This window comes from Balaenoptera borealis (genome assembly GCF_965194805.1).
Source record: "Balaenoptera borealis genome assembly, chromosome: 1".
Classification (NCBI taxonomy): Eukaryota; Metazoa; Chordata; class Mammalia; order Artiodactyla; family Balaenopteridae; genus Balaenoptera; species Balaenoptera borealis.
In genome coordinates this window covers 52,408,859-52,429,190 of record NC_138860.1, presented here as the reverse complement: position 1 = coordinate 52,429,190, position 20,332 = coordinate 52,408,859, and the positions used below count along the sequence as shown (strand labels likewise).

General features: G+C 33.8%; 1 protein-coding gene across 4 annotated transcripts in view; it reads left to right on the top strand.

Annotated features, from left to right (window-relative positions):
- Nucleotides 1–20,332, top strand: part of RASAL2 (RAS protein activator like 2) — a 389,073-nt gene that overhangs the window by 112,264 nt on the left and 256,477 nt on the right. Inside the window, exon 1 of one of the 4 annotated variants that reach the window (XM_082366726.1) lies at nucleotides 12,185–18,522. The exons of the other annotated variants lie outside the window; for them this stretch is intronic. Coding sequence (XP_082222852.1) covers nucleotides 17,925–18,522 — 598 coding nt within the window. The 5' untranslated portion in view covers nucleotides 12,185–17,924. Of the gene's footprint in view, nucleotides 1–12,184; nucleotides 18,523–20,332 lie in introns of those variants that run through there. 4 annotated transcript variants of the gene reach the window in all.

The window sequence follows — 20,332 nt, the reverse complement described above, 5'->3', positions numbered from 1 at the left end:
AAATTATGGTGATCTATTCAATGTAATATAATATAGAAAATAAAAGTAATGAGCTTAAAGCATTTTAATGATGACTGGAAATGTGTTATATGAAAACATTATGATTTTGATTATAAGGAAATATACATATCCCTAACACATGTACACATTAAAAATATACCAGAAGAGAATAAACTAAAATGTTCATTGAGTGGTGAGATATTAGATTATTCTTTTATTGCTAAACAGACTAATGTATGTCTATGGTTAATAACTTATAAGGCTTGTAATGAAAAACAACAGTCTCCTCCTCCCTCCGCCTTCTCACTTCCAGAGCAACTACTTTTAAATTCTTTAAATAGTTTACTCTGGGTTTTCTCAAATATTTAATGTGACAATATTTTCTGTTTCTTGATCTTAGATATTATATATTTAATTCTTCCTCTTTTGAGACATTAGGACTCTTATACCACCCACTTTCACTACAGCATCTCCAAAATAGCTGTATATCGTTTAGTCAAATCGGAAAAAAGTGTTTTTTTTAACATGAGACCATACTTTGATTATATTCTTTTCTGCTTTGTGACCTAGTTTTGGGACTTCCTCTGACTGCTTTCCAGGATTAGATACCCTATATCCTAGATCCCATGTATTCCTCTTTCTTGAATTACTTCTCATTTTGCTGAGGCATATCATCAAGTAGCTTCCTAAGAAATGATGCACTGAGATCAAAATTTCTGAGTCCTTGCATGTCATTCTGGTCTAATAACACTTTAATATCTTGAAGGTATTCACTGTGGCTCCTGAAAAGTCCAGTGCTTTTTCATTTTCTTCATTCCTTTGTAGGTGACATTTTTATCCCCCTTCCTTTAAAGTTTTAAGCTCATCTCTTTATTCCCAATATTCTGCAATATTGTGATGATGTGCACTGGTTGGGTCTTTTTTCATTCAATAATTGGTAGGTTCTTTTAATCTAAAGACTTGCATTTCAGTTCTGGGAAATTCTCTTTCTTTCTGTTTCTTTTATATAACAATATCCTCCCATCCATTTTCCCATTCTTTTTTTCTTGGATTCTTATTAATCAAATGTTAGACCTCATAGATTGATCTGCGTATCTTTTTTCCCCTCATTTTTCTGCCCCTGTTTTTTGGTCCTTATTTGTAGGATGTTTTCCCAACTTTTCAAGTGGTATTTGAGAATTTGTTTTTATCTTTTTGTTTTGTTTTGGCTAATTTGAATTCCCAGCAGTTCTTTCTTGTAATATAATTGCTTTTTTTCTACACTGAGATAACTCTGGTCATTCTAACATAGAATAATTGCCAAGATATGTTGGAAATAGTAGAAAAGAAAACAAAGTCCTGTATAGTTTTTATATCATGTTATCACCTGAGAGAAATAAAAAGGAGGCACCTACCTAAATGCTGGGTGTGCATTGATTAGTTCTAAAAGGATATAAGAAACAAGTCATATTGTTGACTCTTGGAAAAAGCACTGTGGGACAAGGGTGGGATATAGACCTCCTTTTTACTATGTGCTCTCTGTAACATTTGATATTTGACCATACACATGATTTTAAAAAGACAGCAATTAAAGTCTTTTTTAAAAAAAATTTATTTTTATTGGAGCACAGTTGATTAATGATGTTGTATTAGTTTCAGGTGTACAGCAAAGTGATTCAATTATACATAGACATGTATCTATTTTTTTTCAAAATCTTTTCCCATTTATATAGTATTCCCAGAATATTAAGCAGAGTTCCCTGTGCTGCACTGTAGGTCCTTGTTGGTTATTTATTTAAAACATAGTAGTGTATATTAAGTGAAGTAAGTCAGGCAGTGAAAGACAAATCATATGATATCACTAATATGAGGTATCTGAAAAAAATGATACAAATGAACTTATTTACAAAACAGAAAGAGACTCACAGACTTAGAGAATGAACTTATGGTTACCAGGGGGGAAGGGTGGGGGGAATGGATAGATTGGAAGTTTGAGAACAATTAAAGTCTTAATGAGGTTGCATAACACAGTTGCCCATTTTTCTTTGTACAAGTGTTTCACCTGTTTTGTTTGTGTATTTTTAGTAGTAAAAATTGAGGCAGGAGTAATATGACTTTTACTTTTGACCCTAAGATTCTTGGGCAATTTTATAAACCAAATAAAGGCTAATTTTTAAAAAATTGCTTTTTTTCTATAGCATCCTGTTTTTCTTTAATGAAGGCAAATATCTGCATGAATCATTCTGAGAGCAGTAATAAGAGGGCTTATTATTTGTCTTAAAGCTCAAAGTTATGTTTCCTGGATTTTTAAAAAAATTATTTGTTTGAAGTTTTCAAACTTCTTAAAGCTGTGGATTGATATCTTTCATCAAATATGGAAAACCCTTAGTCATTACCTTTCAAACAATACCTGTCTTCATTCATTCTTCTTTTGGGGGCTCCAATTTAACGTGTTAAACATTCTCCTTGTTACTTCTAGGTCTCTTTACTCCTATATTTTTACTCCTGAATATTTTCTATATTTTTATGTTTTTCATGTTTTTGTATTTCCATGCTTTCTTCTGGATAGTTTTCTCTGACCTAATTCTCTCTTCAGCAGTATCTAATGTTTTTTCTGAGATCTAGGACTTCTATTTAGTTCTTTTTCTGATCTACTATGACATTTTTATAATTTGCAATGTTTTGCTAAATCTCAAGGCTTGGATTTTATTGTCCTGTATATTGTAGGCATGTAATTATATAGACTTGGCTTTGCAATTCGAGTGCATATCTCTGTTAATGTCTCTGTTAGATATGTATGTTTTTATTGCCTGTTGGTTTTACTTGTTTGTGCTCATGATTTATTGCCTTCTCATGTGCATTGTTATCTTTTATTTTGTGCTGAGCATTATATAGCATTAGAGTCCTTTATCTACAGAAATCCAGAAAGCTCTGCAACTAAATCTGTTTCATAACTGATTTATTGTCCAAACCTGCTGTGAAGTGACATAAAGCTATTTAGTCTTATCCAACTTAGTGTAAATGTTTGTACTTTTTGTGTCAGATTGATAACAGGGTGATGCCCCATACCCTACTGATGATGTAACAATACATGGTGTATGTACCATATTATCTTTCCAAAATGTGAAATCTTCCAAATTCTCAAACACATTTAGCCTGAAAGTTTAGATAAACAATAGTGGACCTATTTGAAAATTTATTTCTAGAAATAATTTGAGGCTTGGGATAATGTTATATTTCTCTCAGTGAGATTTTTATTATTTCCTGCCAAACACTAAAGGTTCTAACAAACTGGAATAATCATATCTAATTTCAATTCTTGAGATTTTTGATGAGCTAACCTAAAAGAGTAAAAGCCAAGCTCTTTACAAATCTGGTTTACTTGTAATTCACTTTAGTCCTAGGGTGACTCTTTGGAGTCCCAGTCCAAAGTGGGCTAAAGAGAAGGGGATTAGTAACCTGGGTTTCCAACCCTGTCTTTCCCTGGTCTCTGACTTTTTACCTCTTTAGACCCTTTGCCTATTAACAACATAGCTCAGTTTCTCAGGATCTCTTTTTGGTAGCAAAGGCTTTCAAGTAGGAACTGCTTCCAGTGCCAGGCTTACTCCTCTGGATTGTTGTCTCATTCAGGTACTTCCTCACCATGGTTAGTTGTTTGATAACATGAAATCTTTGGTAGGTCTTGGAACCAGGAATGGGATCATTAACCCAGTTGTCTCAGTTCAGGTTCTCATTATTTTACTTCCAATTATATCCTAGCTGGTCTCCCTCCATTGAGCCATGTCCCTTGCCATCTAACTTCCTGACCATTACCAGAAGTAGCTTTGTAAAAAAACCCAAACACAATCATATTACTAGCTCACTTAAACTTTTTTAGTTGCTCTCATTATTTATAAGATGAAGACCAAATTCTTTACCAAAAAAGAGTCTCACTAGTCCTCCCTTGGCCTACCTCTACAGTAGTATTGTCTCCCATTGCCTTTCTCTTTGTACTCTGTATGCTAATCTTTGCCTGAAATATTTTATGTCTTTGTATCTTTGCCAGTACTTTTCTCTTTGCCAGGAGTGCCTTTCTTCTACCCTCAAACTCTATCCCCTTGACCTGAAGAACTTCTCATCCTTTAAAACCTGGGAAAATTGTTGTTTTTTTCTGTAGAACTTTCTTCATGTATTCTCTTATCACCTCATTTTCCACAGAGTAGACTATGGTTTCCATTTTGTCCCTATTATATTCCATATGTAGTTAATACTTTTGAACTAACCAACCTATCTTAGCAGTTATTAGTGTCCATGTCTGTTTCTCCTTACTAGACTCCAGGGTCATTGAGGGGATATAGAATGCATTGTAACTTATGCCCATTCCTTAGCCGAACTCTGAGAATACAATATGTGCCTTAAAAATGTCTGTTGAAGTAATTGAATGAATGTTTTGACCTGAGCAGTATTGTAAAATCTTTCTCACTTGGTATTCATAATGAACTATAAAGTGAAGAAGTACATTATATAGTTTCTAAAGTTTTATCTTGTAGAATTCTAGGATCCTATTACATGTTGAGATGATCTACAGTTTGGAAAAGTATCTCTAAAAGTCCCTGTAAAATTTTGGAGGTCACCAAAAACTGGCAGAGTACATGTTCAACTAGTTCAGTTCATCATAAGGTAGTAGGCATTCAGAAAGTGTTTGTCGAATGAGTGAATTACAAAAGAACTCACCCAACAAATAATATGGTGAACCATATAATAAGTTGAAATAACTAAACAAATATAAAAATAGCATTTTCAGATTGCTGTCTCTATGGTTCTTTTATGTGAATTCTATGACCTACTAAATGGCTCATGCCAATTAGCCCATATAGGAACTGGTACTAGGATATGGCAGCAGTATAATAAATAATCCCAAGTAGGGCATTTGAAGAACTGCATATCTGTGTGTGTGTGTGTGTGTGTGTGGTAATTTTTATGTTTATTATTATTTTTTTAACTTTTTATTTTATATCGGAGTATAGCTGATTAACGATATTGTGATAGTTTCAGGTGCACAGCAAGGCACCTCAGCCAATGTATACATTCTCCCCCAAACTCCCCAAGAACTGCATATCCTTGTTGGTTGCTAATAGTCTGAGGGAAAGGATGACTAGGAGAAATAAAGATATTTACCATTATTACTCACATGCTTGAGGTCTGTATGGCTGCCATTAAGAGGTGATGGCCCATCACACTTATAGGTAAGATACAGTTTGAGTGATGTAGCTTGAGTTTTTGGTTTTTTGTTTTGTTTTTTAAGTATGAAACATACCATGAAAGAATAGGAATTAAAAAAATGGAAAAGGGTTGATTTTTAGCTGACAGAAAAAAATGTTGACAATAACTATATAATTGTAATTTAAAAAGCTTAGGAAATTAAGATTTTATTTAAGTGTAGGAATTATGTTGATATTTATATTGACAAACAGTTGTAGAACATTGCTACTAGTTGTGAACTATACCACTTAAGAGTGATGTGGTAAATTTCTGGATGTAAATCCTAGGATAATTATAGTAATAATACAGACCTATGTAAAAGAGAAGCCTGAGGAATAATCTCATGTAGGGCATCAAATAGGTGTTGGCTTTTATGAAATGCATGAGATTTTATAAAATTCCCGTATGAACTAAATGAGAAAATGAGATCAGACTTGGAAAGTGACCATCTAGCCAGGCTTCTCATTTTTGATGGAATTTTCATTATTTTGATCCAGAGTATCAGCTCCTTTGTTCTCGTTCCAGAAGGTGGTTGGTTCACTGATGATAAAGGCAGAGTCTGATGAAGAGGAGCTTGGGCTTCTTTCCATTACCCAGACTATATCTCAATAGAATTTATTGAGTATATAGTTGTCATCACTAATTCCTTATTTGCCTAATGATGTCGCTGTACTTTCAAACACAGATGCAAAGTATGGGAGGAATCTTTTACGTTTAGTTGATTAATGTCAATACTGCTTGTTAAAGGCCCTTTGAGATTTAGGAATTTCAGCTCCATGAATACAGGGATAATCTGACAATCCTGTATTTCCAGGGACCAAATACTTCAGGTTTTCCAACTCCTGTCAGAACAGTACAACTTGGTGGAGGCTCTCCCTAGTGCTAGGATTGGCCTAGCTCAAGGTTACCTTTCTTCCTGGAACTAGATCTCTTTGAAAGGTAGTCTCTCCTACCTCATCTACTGTCTTTATCATTTTATTTTTTTGAGTCATGCTGAGGGTGATATGTCTGATTTAGACTCTTACATAAACCTTTAAATAGCATAATTTTGAAATATTTGAGTTTCACTGTTGCAATAAGAATTATATTTAGACATAACCAATTTGGATTTAATTTCCTCTTCTTTTTCTGTTATCCTAGGTGGAAGCTTAGGTTATTGATTTTAGATCTTTCTTCTTTACTAATATATGCATTCAGTTTCCCTCTAGGTACTTCTTTGTTACATCCCACAAACTTTGATGTCTTATTTTCATTTCCATTTAGTTCAAAATTTAAAAAAAATTTCTCTTGAGATTTCTTCTTTGAGTATTGTTTAATCTCCACATATTTTCAAAATTTCCAACTATCTTTCTGTTAACTGATTTCCAGTTTATTCTTCATGGGTCTGAGAGCATACATTGTATGATTTCTAGTTTTTCAAATTTGTTAAGGTATGTTTTATGGCTCAGACTGTGGTCCATCTTTTTGAATGCTGAATGTGAGTTTGAAAAGAATGTGTATTCCATTGTTGGATGAAGTAATCTATAGGTATTAATTATACCCAGTTGATTGATGGTGCTGTTGAGTTCAGCTGTGTCTTACTGATTTTCTGCCTACTGGATCTGTCCATTTCTCATAGAAGGGTGGTTGAAATCTCCAGCTATAATGGAGATTCATCTATTTCTCCTTGCAGATTTTACCTCATGCAGTTTGACACTCTGCTGTTAGATGCATATATATTAAGGATTCTTATATTTTCTTAGGGAACTGACTCTTTTATCATTATGTAAGCCTTTATCTATCCCTGATTCTTCTCCTTGCTCTGGATTCTGCTCTGTTTGAAATTACTGTAGCTACTTTAGCTTTCTTTTGATTAGCATGTTATATGTTATATGTGTTAGCATAGTACATCTTTTTCAATCCCTTTATTTTTAATATATTTGTGTCTTTATATTTAAAGCAGGTTTCTTATAGACAACATATAGTTGGGCCTTGTGTTTTGATCCCCACTGACAATCTCTATCTTTTAATTGGTGTACTATTTAGACCATTTATGTTTAAAGGGATTTTTGATATAGTTGGATCAATATCTATTATATTTGTTACTGTTTTCTAATTGTTGCTCTTGTTCTTTGTTTCTATATTTGTCTTCCACTTTTTTTGCCTTTTGTGATTTTAATTATTTTATATCATTCTATTTTTTTCTTTCTTACTTTTTTAAAAAAGTTTTTAAGTGTTTGCCCTAGAATTTGCAATATATATTTACAATTAATCCAAGTCCACTTTCAAATGATACTATATTGTTTCCCAGGTAGTGCAAGTATCTTATAATAATAAAATATTCCCAATTCCTTCCTTTGGCATCCCCAATTTTGGTGCTTAGCTAAGTCTACCTTAGTACAAGCTGCTTGGTTATTTATCAGATGTACAATGCCGATATTTATTTCAGGTTATCAGAATGTTGTTCATTTTCCAAGTATATGTTCATTAAAGAATGTATAAAACTTGTTGAGTGCTTGTAGTTATCTTTTTATGCTTTTTTAAGATTTTCTGCAAACAGTGATGCCAAAATTTTTCTTAAAAATAATTTTTAAGAAAACCTAGAAAAGCCAGATAATAGTTTCTGCATCAACTAAATTGACATTTCTGGAAAAAAATTTCTTAACAATTAAAGCAATATTTCCTGCCTCCCTTTTGCCCTCTTCTCATTTCACAGAATTCTTTTATTTTCCTCTGTTAATGCTCCTCTCTGTCCATAACCTTGAAGAAACAAATAGCCACTTGGTTCAAGGAAAACAACTCCCTGGAGTATATCTATCTTCTCTCCCCTGTCCCCCTCCCCCATCGTGTGTATTTTAATGTGATCTTCCTGGTGTCAGAGATAATGTTAAACTCAAACAGTGATCACTGACCCTTCTTACTACTAGTCTGAAGTTAGGTGCTTTTAGTTTAGATCTTTCTCAGATTTTATTAATGAATTCAACAAATATTTATTGAGTGCCTATCATATGTCAAGCATTGAGAACTCTGTAGACAATAAAACAGGCATGGAAATGATAGTTTTGTGGGTAAAACAGTCAGTGATTAATTATCTCACAAGGAAATATCCAAATATAGCTATTACTGTAATAGGGAGATACATGGGACTGTAAAGGCCTATAAAAGGAGATTTGACCTAGTCAGGGAGGTCAGGAAAGGCCTCCCTTAGGAAGTGGTAGCACTTGAACTGAAATGTGAATTATGAGTAGGCAATTGATGAGGAGAGAAAGATCCTTACGTGTAGAGGGAGCAGTGTGGGCAAGAGCCCTATGGTGGGGAAGGAGAGTGGCTAGTATGAAGGACCAAAAGTTTTCAAGGGAGGCTGAAGGGGTGGGATAGGTAGGGACCAGCCTATATTGAGGAATTTTGGTTTGTTTTGTGTTGTTTTCGTAAGAGTATTGGGAAGCAATTGAAAGGTTTTAAACAGTATGCAGTAAATTTGTATTCTGAAAAGATTATTCTGACTATAGTGGGAATGATGGTTTACAAGGGGATGTAGTAGATGTAGATAGACTAATTTAGGAGGCTGTTATAATCTAGGTGAGAAATGATAGTAGGTTGATTTAGAGGAAATGGTGAGAAGTAGATTAAATAATACTTAGGAGGGAAAATCAGCGAGTCTTATGGATTTGATATTAAATGGTAAGAGAGGGAGAGGACTAAGGTTTGGGGCTTGTACAGTGGAGTGGATGCGGTGCTTTTTATTAGAATAAGCAACACTGGAATGAGACCAGATTTTAAAGGAAAGATCATGGGTTAAGTTTTATACATTTTCAATTTGAGAGGCCACAAATTGTCAAATTGAATATATGAGTATGTTGCTCAAAGAAGACAAGATCTGAACTGGAGGTATAAGTTGCTGTGGTAACTGTGAATGATGATGTGCATGGTGAGAATATGGAGAGGGGGTGCCTAGGACCCAATTTGAAGAACTCCTAACATTTAGAGACTAGATAGAGAAGAATGCACCTCAAAGGAGACAGAAAAGGTGTGATTAGAGAGGTCAGAGGAAAAGCAGAAGTTTTTATTTTTTATTTTTTAAAAGAGACTTTAATAATGGCATTAGGAGTCATCTGTGTTTTGGTTTTCATTTTAAAATGTTTTCTTATTAAAAAATGATTATCAATTCCAGCAGTTGTCTGTTAAAAATAATCTTTATTTAGTGCTTTTAGACATATCTTTGTCTCTTAAATGAAAAGCAGTTGTGTACGTGTCAGGTGTGTCTTTGAGTTCTACTACTTAGAAGGGAGGTAGTTTTTGCCACAGGAAGTGTTTCATTGGGAAGCAGATGTGCTCCAGTGATAGGAGATGGGAAGGGGATGTTTTGTTATTAATTACTTAGCTTTGTATAAACAAAGACTTTGTATTTTTAAAAGATGTATTCTTCTGGTTTATAGAAATTAATCCTATTTTTAAAGTTTTTCATGAGTCGATCTAAGAGGTATGTACTCTCTTTTCTGATAACAGAACTCCAGAACTCTTTGTTAATTGTAGCATGTGTTATGTCTTCTATTATAAAAGAGCATGTGGGATTTATAGTATAGAATTTCAGTATAGAAAAGGTGTGTCTTAAGAAAGGAAGTGGTGGCAGACTAGTATTTGTAAACTGAGAAAGCTCAAGTTTTGCCTTTTCATCTCCGCTTGCTTCCCTTAGTTGAAATAAATTTTAAAAAGCCATTTTAATGAGAAACTGATATCCTATTTTAACCTTTAAAAAAGAAAGAATTTTAGCATTTAAACAAAATAACACTATAATGTCTGGCCTTAATGTCACAATTATGCTCTGTAAGCCTAAATTTCTCAGCTACGTTCTGTGGATCATAATTTGGAAAATGCTAATTTAAAGAGGTTTTGGAATCCTGAACTGGGAATTAAGATACACCTGTGTTCTTCCTTTTGTTTGTTTGTTTTGTTTTTTGCTGTTAACTAAGTAGTCATGGACAAGTTCTTTTCTCTGATCTTGTTTGATTATATGAAAGAGTTGGTTAAGTTAATCTGTGATGACTTGTTTAGTTCTCTGTTCTCTAATTCTGATTCTGTGAGTTAACATTAAAGCTTCCATTTTTACTCTGGGTAGATTTAAAAATATATTTATTTAGGGACTTCCCTGGCGGTCCAGTGTTAAGACTCCACGCTTCCAATGCAGGGGGCGCGGGTTCGATCCCTGGTCGTGGAACTAAGATCCCACATGCTGTGTGGTGTGGCCAAAAAATAATAATAATAATAATAATTTAAATTTTCTGCATTCAAAAGGAATAAAAATACCCACTCGTAAAATTTCATATATTACAGAAATTAATAATATAAAAATTAAAATCTCCTGTAGTAACAAAAATAACAACAGATTTTATTATTGTTAAAAAAGAAAATATTTAAAAGAAATAGTAACAGATTTTTCTCTCTGTGCATATTCCACCATGTACATACTGATGTATTAATGATAATCTTCAATAAAAGTGGGATCATGATCTACTTTTTTATAGTATATATTGCTTTTCTACCTTCTCTCTTAGACCTCTTACCACATAAATTTCTGTTTAAGTTTTTTCTTACTATTATGACTATAGTATATACTTACAATTAAAAAATAAAACTTTAAGGATCTCAGGTGATTTCTCAGTTGTACTCCTCACAGGCATCACTCTTTAAAAATGTGTCTTTGGGGCTTCCCTGGTGGCGCAGTGGTTGGGAATCTGCCTGCCAATGCAGGCGACACGGGTTCGAGCCCTGGTCTGGGAAGATCCCACATGCCGCGGAGCAACTAAGCCTGTGAGCCACAACTACTGAGCCTGCGCGTCTGGAGCCTGTGCTCCCCAACAAGAGAGGCCGTGACACTGAGAGGCCCGCGCACCGCGATGAAGAGTGGCCCCGGCTCGCCACAGCTGGAGAAAGCCCTCGCACAGAAACGAAGACCCAACACAGCCAAAAATAAATTAATTAATTTTAAAAAAAATGTGTCTTTGTAGCTCACCTAATATATGTGTTTGTTTTTACATAGTTCTGTACTGTGATTTATTTGTCACTCTCCTATAGATGGTCATTCGCATCTTCCTCCCTTGCTTCCTTCCATTAAAAAAATGCTGCAGTTCATAAAGTGCAGAAGATTGTTCAGTTTTTAATTGTGCTTTATTTATATATTGTAGTCTTTGCTGTCTCCAAGGAAGAGGTTTGGATTACTGTATATTTGATTCTCAGTACACTACCATGAGCTAAGTCTCTACGTGATGTATATGCTCTCACAGAATATTTCAGGCAAATGTTCTTGCTTTACCCTCAATCCCAATACAATTTTTTTATTTTGGTGAACTTGACTGAATCTTATGGGAGCCTTGAGAATTCCATTAGTCCTTTTATTTAAAAATCTGTCTGTAGTTTTTTATTCAGAATTTGGCCCATGGATCAGCATAGGTATCACCTAGGAGCTGGGTAGAAATGTAGAATCTCAGACCCTCTTCCACATGTACTAAAGCAAGATCTATATTTTAATTCAATCTTGGGGTGACTCATCTACATGTTACAATGTGAGAAGCACCAGTTTAGAAGCAGATCTGTTGCATTATCTTTTTATGCTTGGTCCTCTGTGCCCACATCATGAGTTTGATCCTTTGGTTCTTATTGTTCTGATATAGAGAGGAGGAAGAAAAGAAAAAAATGAAAAGTTTGAACTAAAGAGTGGAATTTACTAAGGATAAGAGCTATTTCCCCTCTGCTTTTATTGTGCCTTCCAATGGTAAGGTCTCCTGTTGATTTTTACCTGGTTTTTTACCATACCAGTTATGTGGAGAAGAGAAAATATAGTCAGTTCTACTATCATGCTTGGTTTTGTTTTGGTTTTTGGTGTTTTAAAAATAAAATTATTTTATTTTATTATTATTCTTTATTACATGTTTCAGGTGTTTTAAAAAAATTCTTTAAATTTAATTTTATTTTATATCACACATTTTTATATATTTTATATTTGTTTTGAAAATGAGGATTTGTACCATATGATTGATAGTAGGGAACAATTTGAGCATTACATGAATTTTGTGTTTGCTTATGTGCCATTTGTTTGAGAAACGTTAGCTGAATACAGAAAACTGTATCCAAGTAAAGCATCGTGCTGTAGCAAATACTGAAAGGCAAACATCTTGACCAACTACCGGCTACCTCAGTTCCCCATACTTGTTATGAGCCACATCCATCCACTTAAGTGTTATAGCTGTCCTTCAGAGTTTAGATAACCCTCCTTCCATCACTTCACAAAAACACAAAAGCTACAACCCTTCTGATGCCCACTGCAAACTTCAGGGTTTTTTCAAAGTAGCGTGCTGTATTTATTTTAGCGCTTAGGTGTTTCTTAACTATTTAACCTGTGTAAAATGGTCTACAGTTTTTATTAGCTTCTTATCTTTTTTTATGTGTCATTGTTTCTGAACGTTGCTTCCCAACCCCACTTCCTCATAAGCCTTGAAGTTTTATTATTCAATTTGGTATAGTGTGATGATTTTTAGAAATGCATGTCACATTATAGCAGAATTGAGTATAACAATAGACTCTCAAGATTAAGAGAATCTCAAAAGAAATAGGTTCCATCCCTTATGCCTTAGACATGGTTAAAAATTCCCTTACAAATCACTTCCCTAACATTCTGTAGACCCCCCCCTTCCTAATGTCAGCCTTTCACAGTCAACTGGCAGTTCCAAGAGGGCAGGGACAGTGTTCTATTCTTTTTTGTTCCTCTAGTCTTTTTTTTTTTTTTTAAATAAATTTATTTATTTATTTATTTTTGGCTGCATTGGGTCTTCATTGCTGCACGCGGGCTTTCTCTAGTTGTGGCGAACGGAGACTACTCTTCATTGCGGTGCACTGGCTTCTCAGTGCGGTGGCTTCTCTTGTTGCGGAACACAGGCTCTAGGCGTGTGGGCTTCAGGAGTTGCGGCTCGTGGGCTCTAGAGTGCAGCCTCAGTAGTTGTGGCACACAGGCTTAGTTGCTCCGCAACATGTGGGATCTTACCTGACCAGAGATCGAACCCATGTCCCCTGCATTGGCAGGCGAATTCTCAACCACTGCACCATGAGGGAAGCCCCTCTAGTCTTAATACAGTGCCTGATACATGGCAGGTACTCAATAACAATTTAAAATATGGCTCTGTGTGAATATAAGTACTTGTATGTTTATTTAGAGAATTCAGATATTTCTTTTGACTTAGCAACCGAGTGGTTCTTAAAGCTGTGCTTTAAGTATTACAAATTACTATTAAGAAAATTAATAATAATTAGTTGATACTTGAGGTGGCAGTAATGTTCTTGTTATGACACTTCAATCAGCAGCCAATTTTTATATTAGGATTCATAATGAATGTGGTAGTTCAGTGGCACTAGTGTCATTGTTTCTAATTTTAAAAATTATAAAACCTGTGAATATTTTCTTAAAAATTATAAATTCATTATATATATTTGATAAAATTCAGAAAACGAAGAGTGTCAAGTTGTCTTATATTCAGATGAAAGATAAAACTTGGAGAAATAACTAACATAAATGATATTAGGCTTTCATAATGATAGAAGATAATTTGAAGCATTTGCCAAATCCACCTTTAGCCAACTGTGAGAGAGATGAATCTCTTCATTTCTTTGATTATTCCTACTTAGAGACTGTCACTTCCTCAATCTATAGTTCTTTTGCTTTCTGATTTCGCTTGAATGTTTTTCTGTGCTGTTTAATATTTTCCATTTCCATATTCCTTAAATAGGGAAGTTTATGGTTAGAAGAATTGTAGTAGTTCCTTAGAAACTATGGCAATTATTTTTACCTTACCTATTTAGTGTGTAAAAGTATTTTCTCATTTAACACTGAGTCTCTGAATTTTACAGTGTTGATTATGGGGCTCAAGTTCTACTCCTATGGTGCAACTTTTCTCAAAATTATAGTTTTAATTTAATTTTTCACTGAGGTATTTTAATAGGGTGATCTTGATTAAGTTCCCTCTCATGAAACCTGTGAAACTAGATACTTTGTTATATGTATTACTCAAAAGATACTCTGAAATAGGGACCATTACAGTATTAATAATAAAAATATCTTACAGACCCAAAGGAAGTAGTTTGAAATTTAAAAAAATTTTGCTTGTGTAATGTCTTATTTTGATGAAATTTCAAACCTATAGAAAATTTGCAAGCGTGCAAGAAACTCCCATATACCCTTTACCTAGATTCAATAATTGTGTACAGTTTGCCCCATTTCTTTGGTCATATTTTATCTACCTTTATATGCATAGTTTTTTCCTTGAGTCATTTGAGAGTAAAGTGGAAACATCATGCCTCTAGATCCCTAAACACTTCAGTGTGAATTTCGTAAGAATTAGAACATTTTCTTTCATAATCAAAATCAGGAAGCTTAATGTTAGTATGATTCTATTATCTAATCCATAATCCATATTAAAATTTTGTCAATTGTCCCAATAATGTTCTTTATAGCTTCTCCCCCCCCCACTTTAGGATCAAATCCAAAATTAGGCGTTATTTTTAATTGTTTCTCCTTAGTCTCCTTTGATTTACAACAGTTCTATTGCCTTTCTCTGATTTTCTTGACCTTGACATTTTTGCAGCAAAGGATACAGTTATTTTGTAGATCTTCTTTAATTCAAGGTTATCTGATGCTACTTGTGATTAAATTTAGGTTATGCTTTTTTTTTTTTTTGGCAGGAATAAATCACAAGCTATTCTTTCACAGTTCATCATATCAGGAGTTGCATAATATCGGTTTGTTCCGGTATTGGTATGTCTGTCTGTCTGTCTGTATGTATGTATGTATTCATTCATCCATTCATTCATCCTCTCAATGTATTTACTCCTTTCCTCAAGCCTAAAATACACAGAAGGGGCTTTCAGAATTGCTAACCCATTACACTGGATAAGTAAACTTACTAACTAGAGTATAGTATTTACAGTTTTTTAAGGTAAAATTTAATTATGGAAAAATGCATAAATCTTAAGGGAACAGTTGGATGAATTTGACAAATAAACACATCCATATTCACATGTATATCAAGACTTAGAAAGTTTCCATCACCCCAGAAAGCTTCCTGGTGTCCTTTTCTTGTTAGTAATGCCCTCCACCCCTGACAACTGCTTTCCTGATTTTTTTCCCCCATTGTAGATTAGTTTAGCCTGTTTTAGAACTCTGTAGAAATGGAATCATACAGTATGTGCTCTTTTGTGTGTAGTTTCTTTTGTTGGCATTATATCTGTGGTATTCATTCACATTGTTTTGTTATTAGTAGCTTATTCTTTTTATAGCTGAGTTGTATACCATTGTATGAAAACATCACAATTTGTTTATCCATTCTACTGTGATGGATATTTGGGTGGTTTTCAGTTTATGGGTATCATAAATAAAGCTGCTGTGAAGATTGAAGTACAAGTTTGTATATTTTCATTTTTCTTGAGTAAGTGCCTGTGAGTGGAACTGATGTGCATTGGGTAGATGTATGTTTATCTTTGTAAAAAAATATTGTCAAGTTTGTTCCATAGCAATTGTATCATTTCATACTTTTATTACTAATTATGAGATTTCTGGTTGCTCCACATCCTCACCAACGTCTGGTGTTATTAGCCCTTTAAGTGTTAGCCATTTTGGTGAATGTGAGTGATATCTCATTATGGCTTTAATTTGCATTTCTCTAAATCCTAATGAGGTTGAGTACTTTTTCCATATGCTTATTGACCATTCATATAGCTTTCTTTATGAAGGATTTGTTCAGCTCTCTTTGCCTATTTTTAACAATTGGGTTTTCATTTTATTAATAAGTTGTGGGAGTTCTTTATATCTTGTGGTACAAATTGTGAGATGTTTGTATTGTGTATATTTTCTCCCATTTTGTAGGTTGCTTGTTGATTTCTTAATATGTCTTATTAGACATATTAAGGTTTTGATTTTTATGAATTCATATTTATTAATGTTTTCCTATCATGGTTATTACGTTTTGTATTCTAAGAAATCTTTGCTTACCTTCAGTTCACAAAAATATTCTCTTGTGATTTCTTTTACAAGCTTTATCATTTTATATTTTACATTTAGGTTTATTTTCCATCACAGATTAGTTTTTGTGGATTGTGTGATGTGCCATAAATAGAGATTAGAACTTAATGTTTATTGTTTTTCTCTTTATGCAGATTGACATTTCTAAGTATTTTTTTAAAACAAGGGAATATTTTACGATTGTAATACGCTCTAGTTTGATATATTATGCTTTTGGGAAAGCCAAGTTCTTCAAAATTTCCTTAATATAGAAATGTATAAATTTACAGACTATATAAACAAATGAAGATGAGATTATTACTTTATGATAATGGAAATAACTAGAACATTTTAATATGTTTCAAAGAATAGGTATGTTACCAACTTTACTATTTGGCAGTAATAAGAAAGAGACTTAGTGTAAGAACTGTTTTTCATTGTACATATTCTACAAATAAATGGATGGTTTTTTAGTTTTCCACATGAAATCATCATTTTTTTATACAACTTGCAAAGTGATTTGATTGCCATGTTATATGTCTTTTATTGGTGGTCTAAAGTCTGTCAGGCTTTCCATTCGAAACCCCTATTTTCAGGAGTTTATGAGCAGACAGTTGAAAAAAAAATTAACCAGCCAAAAACTTGGCATTCATGATCTTGGTTCAATATAAGGTACTTGCTTTAACAAAATTTTAGGTAGTCAGCTCTTTTTTTTTTTTAAGTTGTAAATAGCACAAAGAGGAATAAAGGAATTTCTATGGTTAAATACATAGGGAATATTTTTCCGGACAACTTATCCCAATTAGATTTTCAAAGCAAACTTTTCCCTTCTAGAAATCATTTAAGTATGTACTTTCCTGTGTTCCAGTTTCCACAAGATGTTGCCTCAAGACTTTCCTTTTCCTTTGCTATAGTTCATAGCAAATATCCTCTATCCCTTTTCTTTTTTTTTTTTATCCATTTGTGCTTTTAAAATTCTCCCTAGTATGTTTACATTAAAAATGGCTTTATATTTTGGCATTCTTTTGTCCATTTTTCCTTGTCTTTGCAGTGCCTACTTGCACAAAACAGTATATGACTTTACCAATTAGTTGAGAAACAGTATTAACTTTGAGAGAAGTTGTGGTATAAATAGCAAGGATTTTCTTGAAATGCAAACTTTAAAAACTATTCTGAAGAGCTGTCACTTAGAGAGCAGGCTTTTAGGCAGATTTTTTTCTTCTTCTTCCGGAAAGTGTGGATGTCAGCTTGAGTACTTTCACAATCTGTTTTTAACCCAGTGTCATTCACATAGTGAACACTTAACTGCTATTGGTCCATAAAGGTGTTTGTGGGTTTTTTATCGCTTTATTTCACTTCTCATTTTTTAAAAACACCATTTCCTGAAAACTCAGTGCAGAAATATAACCTACTGCAGGAAGCGAGATGATCTTCTTTTGCTGTATTATGAAGATAATTTGCTTCAGACAGGAGGTTTTTGGGTGCTTGCTGAAATTTCAGAGATCTGGGAAAACGGGGTAATAACATGACACCAGCTCTTAAGCAGCAACATCTGCTGTGGTTCAAAGCCGCACAAAGAAAGCTGCTTAAGCAGTTGAATGTTTTGGACTGCACGGACAAGTGTGGTTCGACTGCAAAGACTGCAGAGCAGTGGAAATTTAAAGTTTCGAGAAGTTGTTAAAAAATGGAGTCATGGAAGATGAGCATCTTTAGGAGACAAACATCACCGTGTCCTCCGAGCTATCGAAGATCTTTGTCAGAACCTGATTATGCACATTCAGAGATAGGAACAAGCGTAAAGAGTTATCCATGGTGTGGTCCAATGAAAAGCAAGAGGAAGAAAAATGAACAGGCTGTTTCCAATCTAGGAAAGCCACTGGGTGCATATCGGTGGCAAACACATCCCAGCTTTAGGTGGAAAGGGGGCAAAAGGGAGCAATTGCAAAATAATAAAGGAGGCTTGGATGAACCACAACAAGAGGTCCTGCCAAAGATGGTTGGGGATAATGTTTCTTCCTCTGCTAATGAGGTCCTTGGAACATCAATGGAGAAGCAGAACCTGGTCAACACTCGGTCACTTCGGGTTCCATTCAGCAGATCTCTTTCAGAGCCAGAACACCGCTGCAGTATCAGATTTGTTAGACGGTGGCCGACTTCAGTGGGGTCAGTGGAGTCTGAGCAGCAGGGATATTTCATCCGTGGCATTTTCTCTACTCTTTCCAATGGCTTCTCCAGGATGCTGAGTCTAAAAGGAGAATCAACCAATGAGCCAGTAAGAGAAGGTATATTGTGATGAATAAGGGGAAAGAGGGAGGGCTCAGATTTAATGACTATTGGAATTTTAATATTTGTGTTTTATAATAATTAAACCATTATTAATAATTTAAACCATTCTATTTGCTCATTATAAACTAATTTACTTAATTAGTACAATTTTTAGAAAGTAATAAACACTGCTTTAGAGACTCAGTGAATGATAGTAATTAATAGTAAAAAATGGATTTAGAAGAAATTTTTTATTACGTTATACTCTTGAACCCTGTTTTGGGGCCTGTGTAAAACTATTTGTTTTGTTTTGTCTTTTACCCTTTTTAATCCCGTTGATCTACTTTTGTACATTAAATGCAATTTAGAGGGAGAAATTATCAAATCATCTTCTCCTGACACAGTTGAGAATTAAAAGGTAGAATTTCTACTATTATCTCTTCATAAAAATTGACAAATGTTATTAGAGAGAACTATTTAGAGCTGAAGTGTATTGATAGCTTTTAATAAGTGGGGCTTTTGATTTGCTCATGTCATAGTAATACACAATTTGAATGTGGAAGCAGAAGATGCAAATCTTGAATATTTCTTTAGATGAGAAAATAGAAATTCGTGTTTGAGGCATTTCAGGTAACAGAGTCGTCAACATTTAAAAAAGCTCATTTAGGACTTGTTTAAATTTTTAAAAGTATGATATTGATGATAGCATTTTAAACTACAGAAAGAACTTAAATTTTTATCTGATTGCCTTGGAAATGATTGATCTTATCTGATGAAGTATTCCAATTATGAGTTAGGACCTATGTTTGTTTGTTTTTTGTTTTTGAAAACCTTAACACTGAAACTTTTGGATATGCTCTTACCGTTAGAAAACTTTATCTTATCTTTATTATGAGATTGACCACATCAGCAGAAGTTTAAACTCTTTCTAAAACTGTGGGAATTGTTGAATAATTTTCTTATTGGAGTACAATTTAATTTCTTTAAAAATAATAACAGTAAAAAATTGAGTAATTTTCCAAATATATTTGTGCCAGAAATTCAGTATTTCTCCTAAACCTTGTCCTCCCTTAGATTTCCCTTTGCCCGATGAGTTTTAATTATACTATTAAGTAAATATGTTTTCTTCTTACCCTTGGCTTGTAGATAATTACCAAAAGAATAAAGTCTTTCTTGATGTGCCTCTATTAACATTCTGCTAAAATTTTTGAAAGGCTAGGTTGTTGCATTTCCTTGGATACTAGTATGTCTGTTTCCTTGCCAGGTGATCATAGGATGATCTAAGTAAAGGAGCATCAAAGGAAATAAAGAGTTTAAAAGAAATTCTTAGAATCAGTGCCTCTCAGTGGTTAACATGTATACATTTGATAAAAGAAGGCTATAGGTTTTTGGGTTTTTTTTGGTATTTGTATTTACAAACGTTTTTGGACTTTTGTAGTTAACTTTCAGTTTTTAGCAACTATGCCAACCTATTGGTAGCCCACTTATGTGTGAGGTGCTCTGAGAATGTGTCCTTGCTTCTTACACATTTATGGTCCACTTAAAGTGATATAAAATATTCTATATTTATTACTTCATAATATCTTATACATTCTAATCATATATAATAATTATGCAAATGGAGGCTTAAACAGAGTTTAAGGTGCTATTATAAGGAATTTCAGGTCCAGGAAGTAAAGAACAGTACATAGTGTTCCTACCAGTCAGATCAGCAGTTTTTATTTAGCAGTAACTATGATATCTCCTAAGTGCTTCACTAGTGGACAGTCAAGCTCTTAAGGCAGAAATATACTGTTTAATACAAAGACTGGAGCTAGTTCTTGTGTA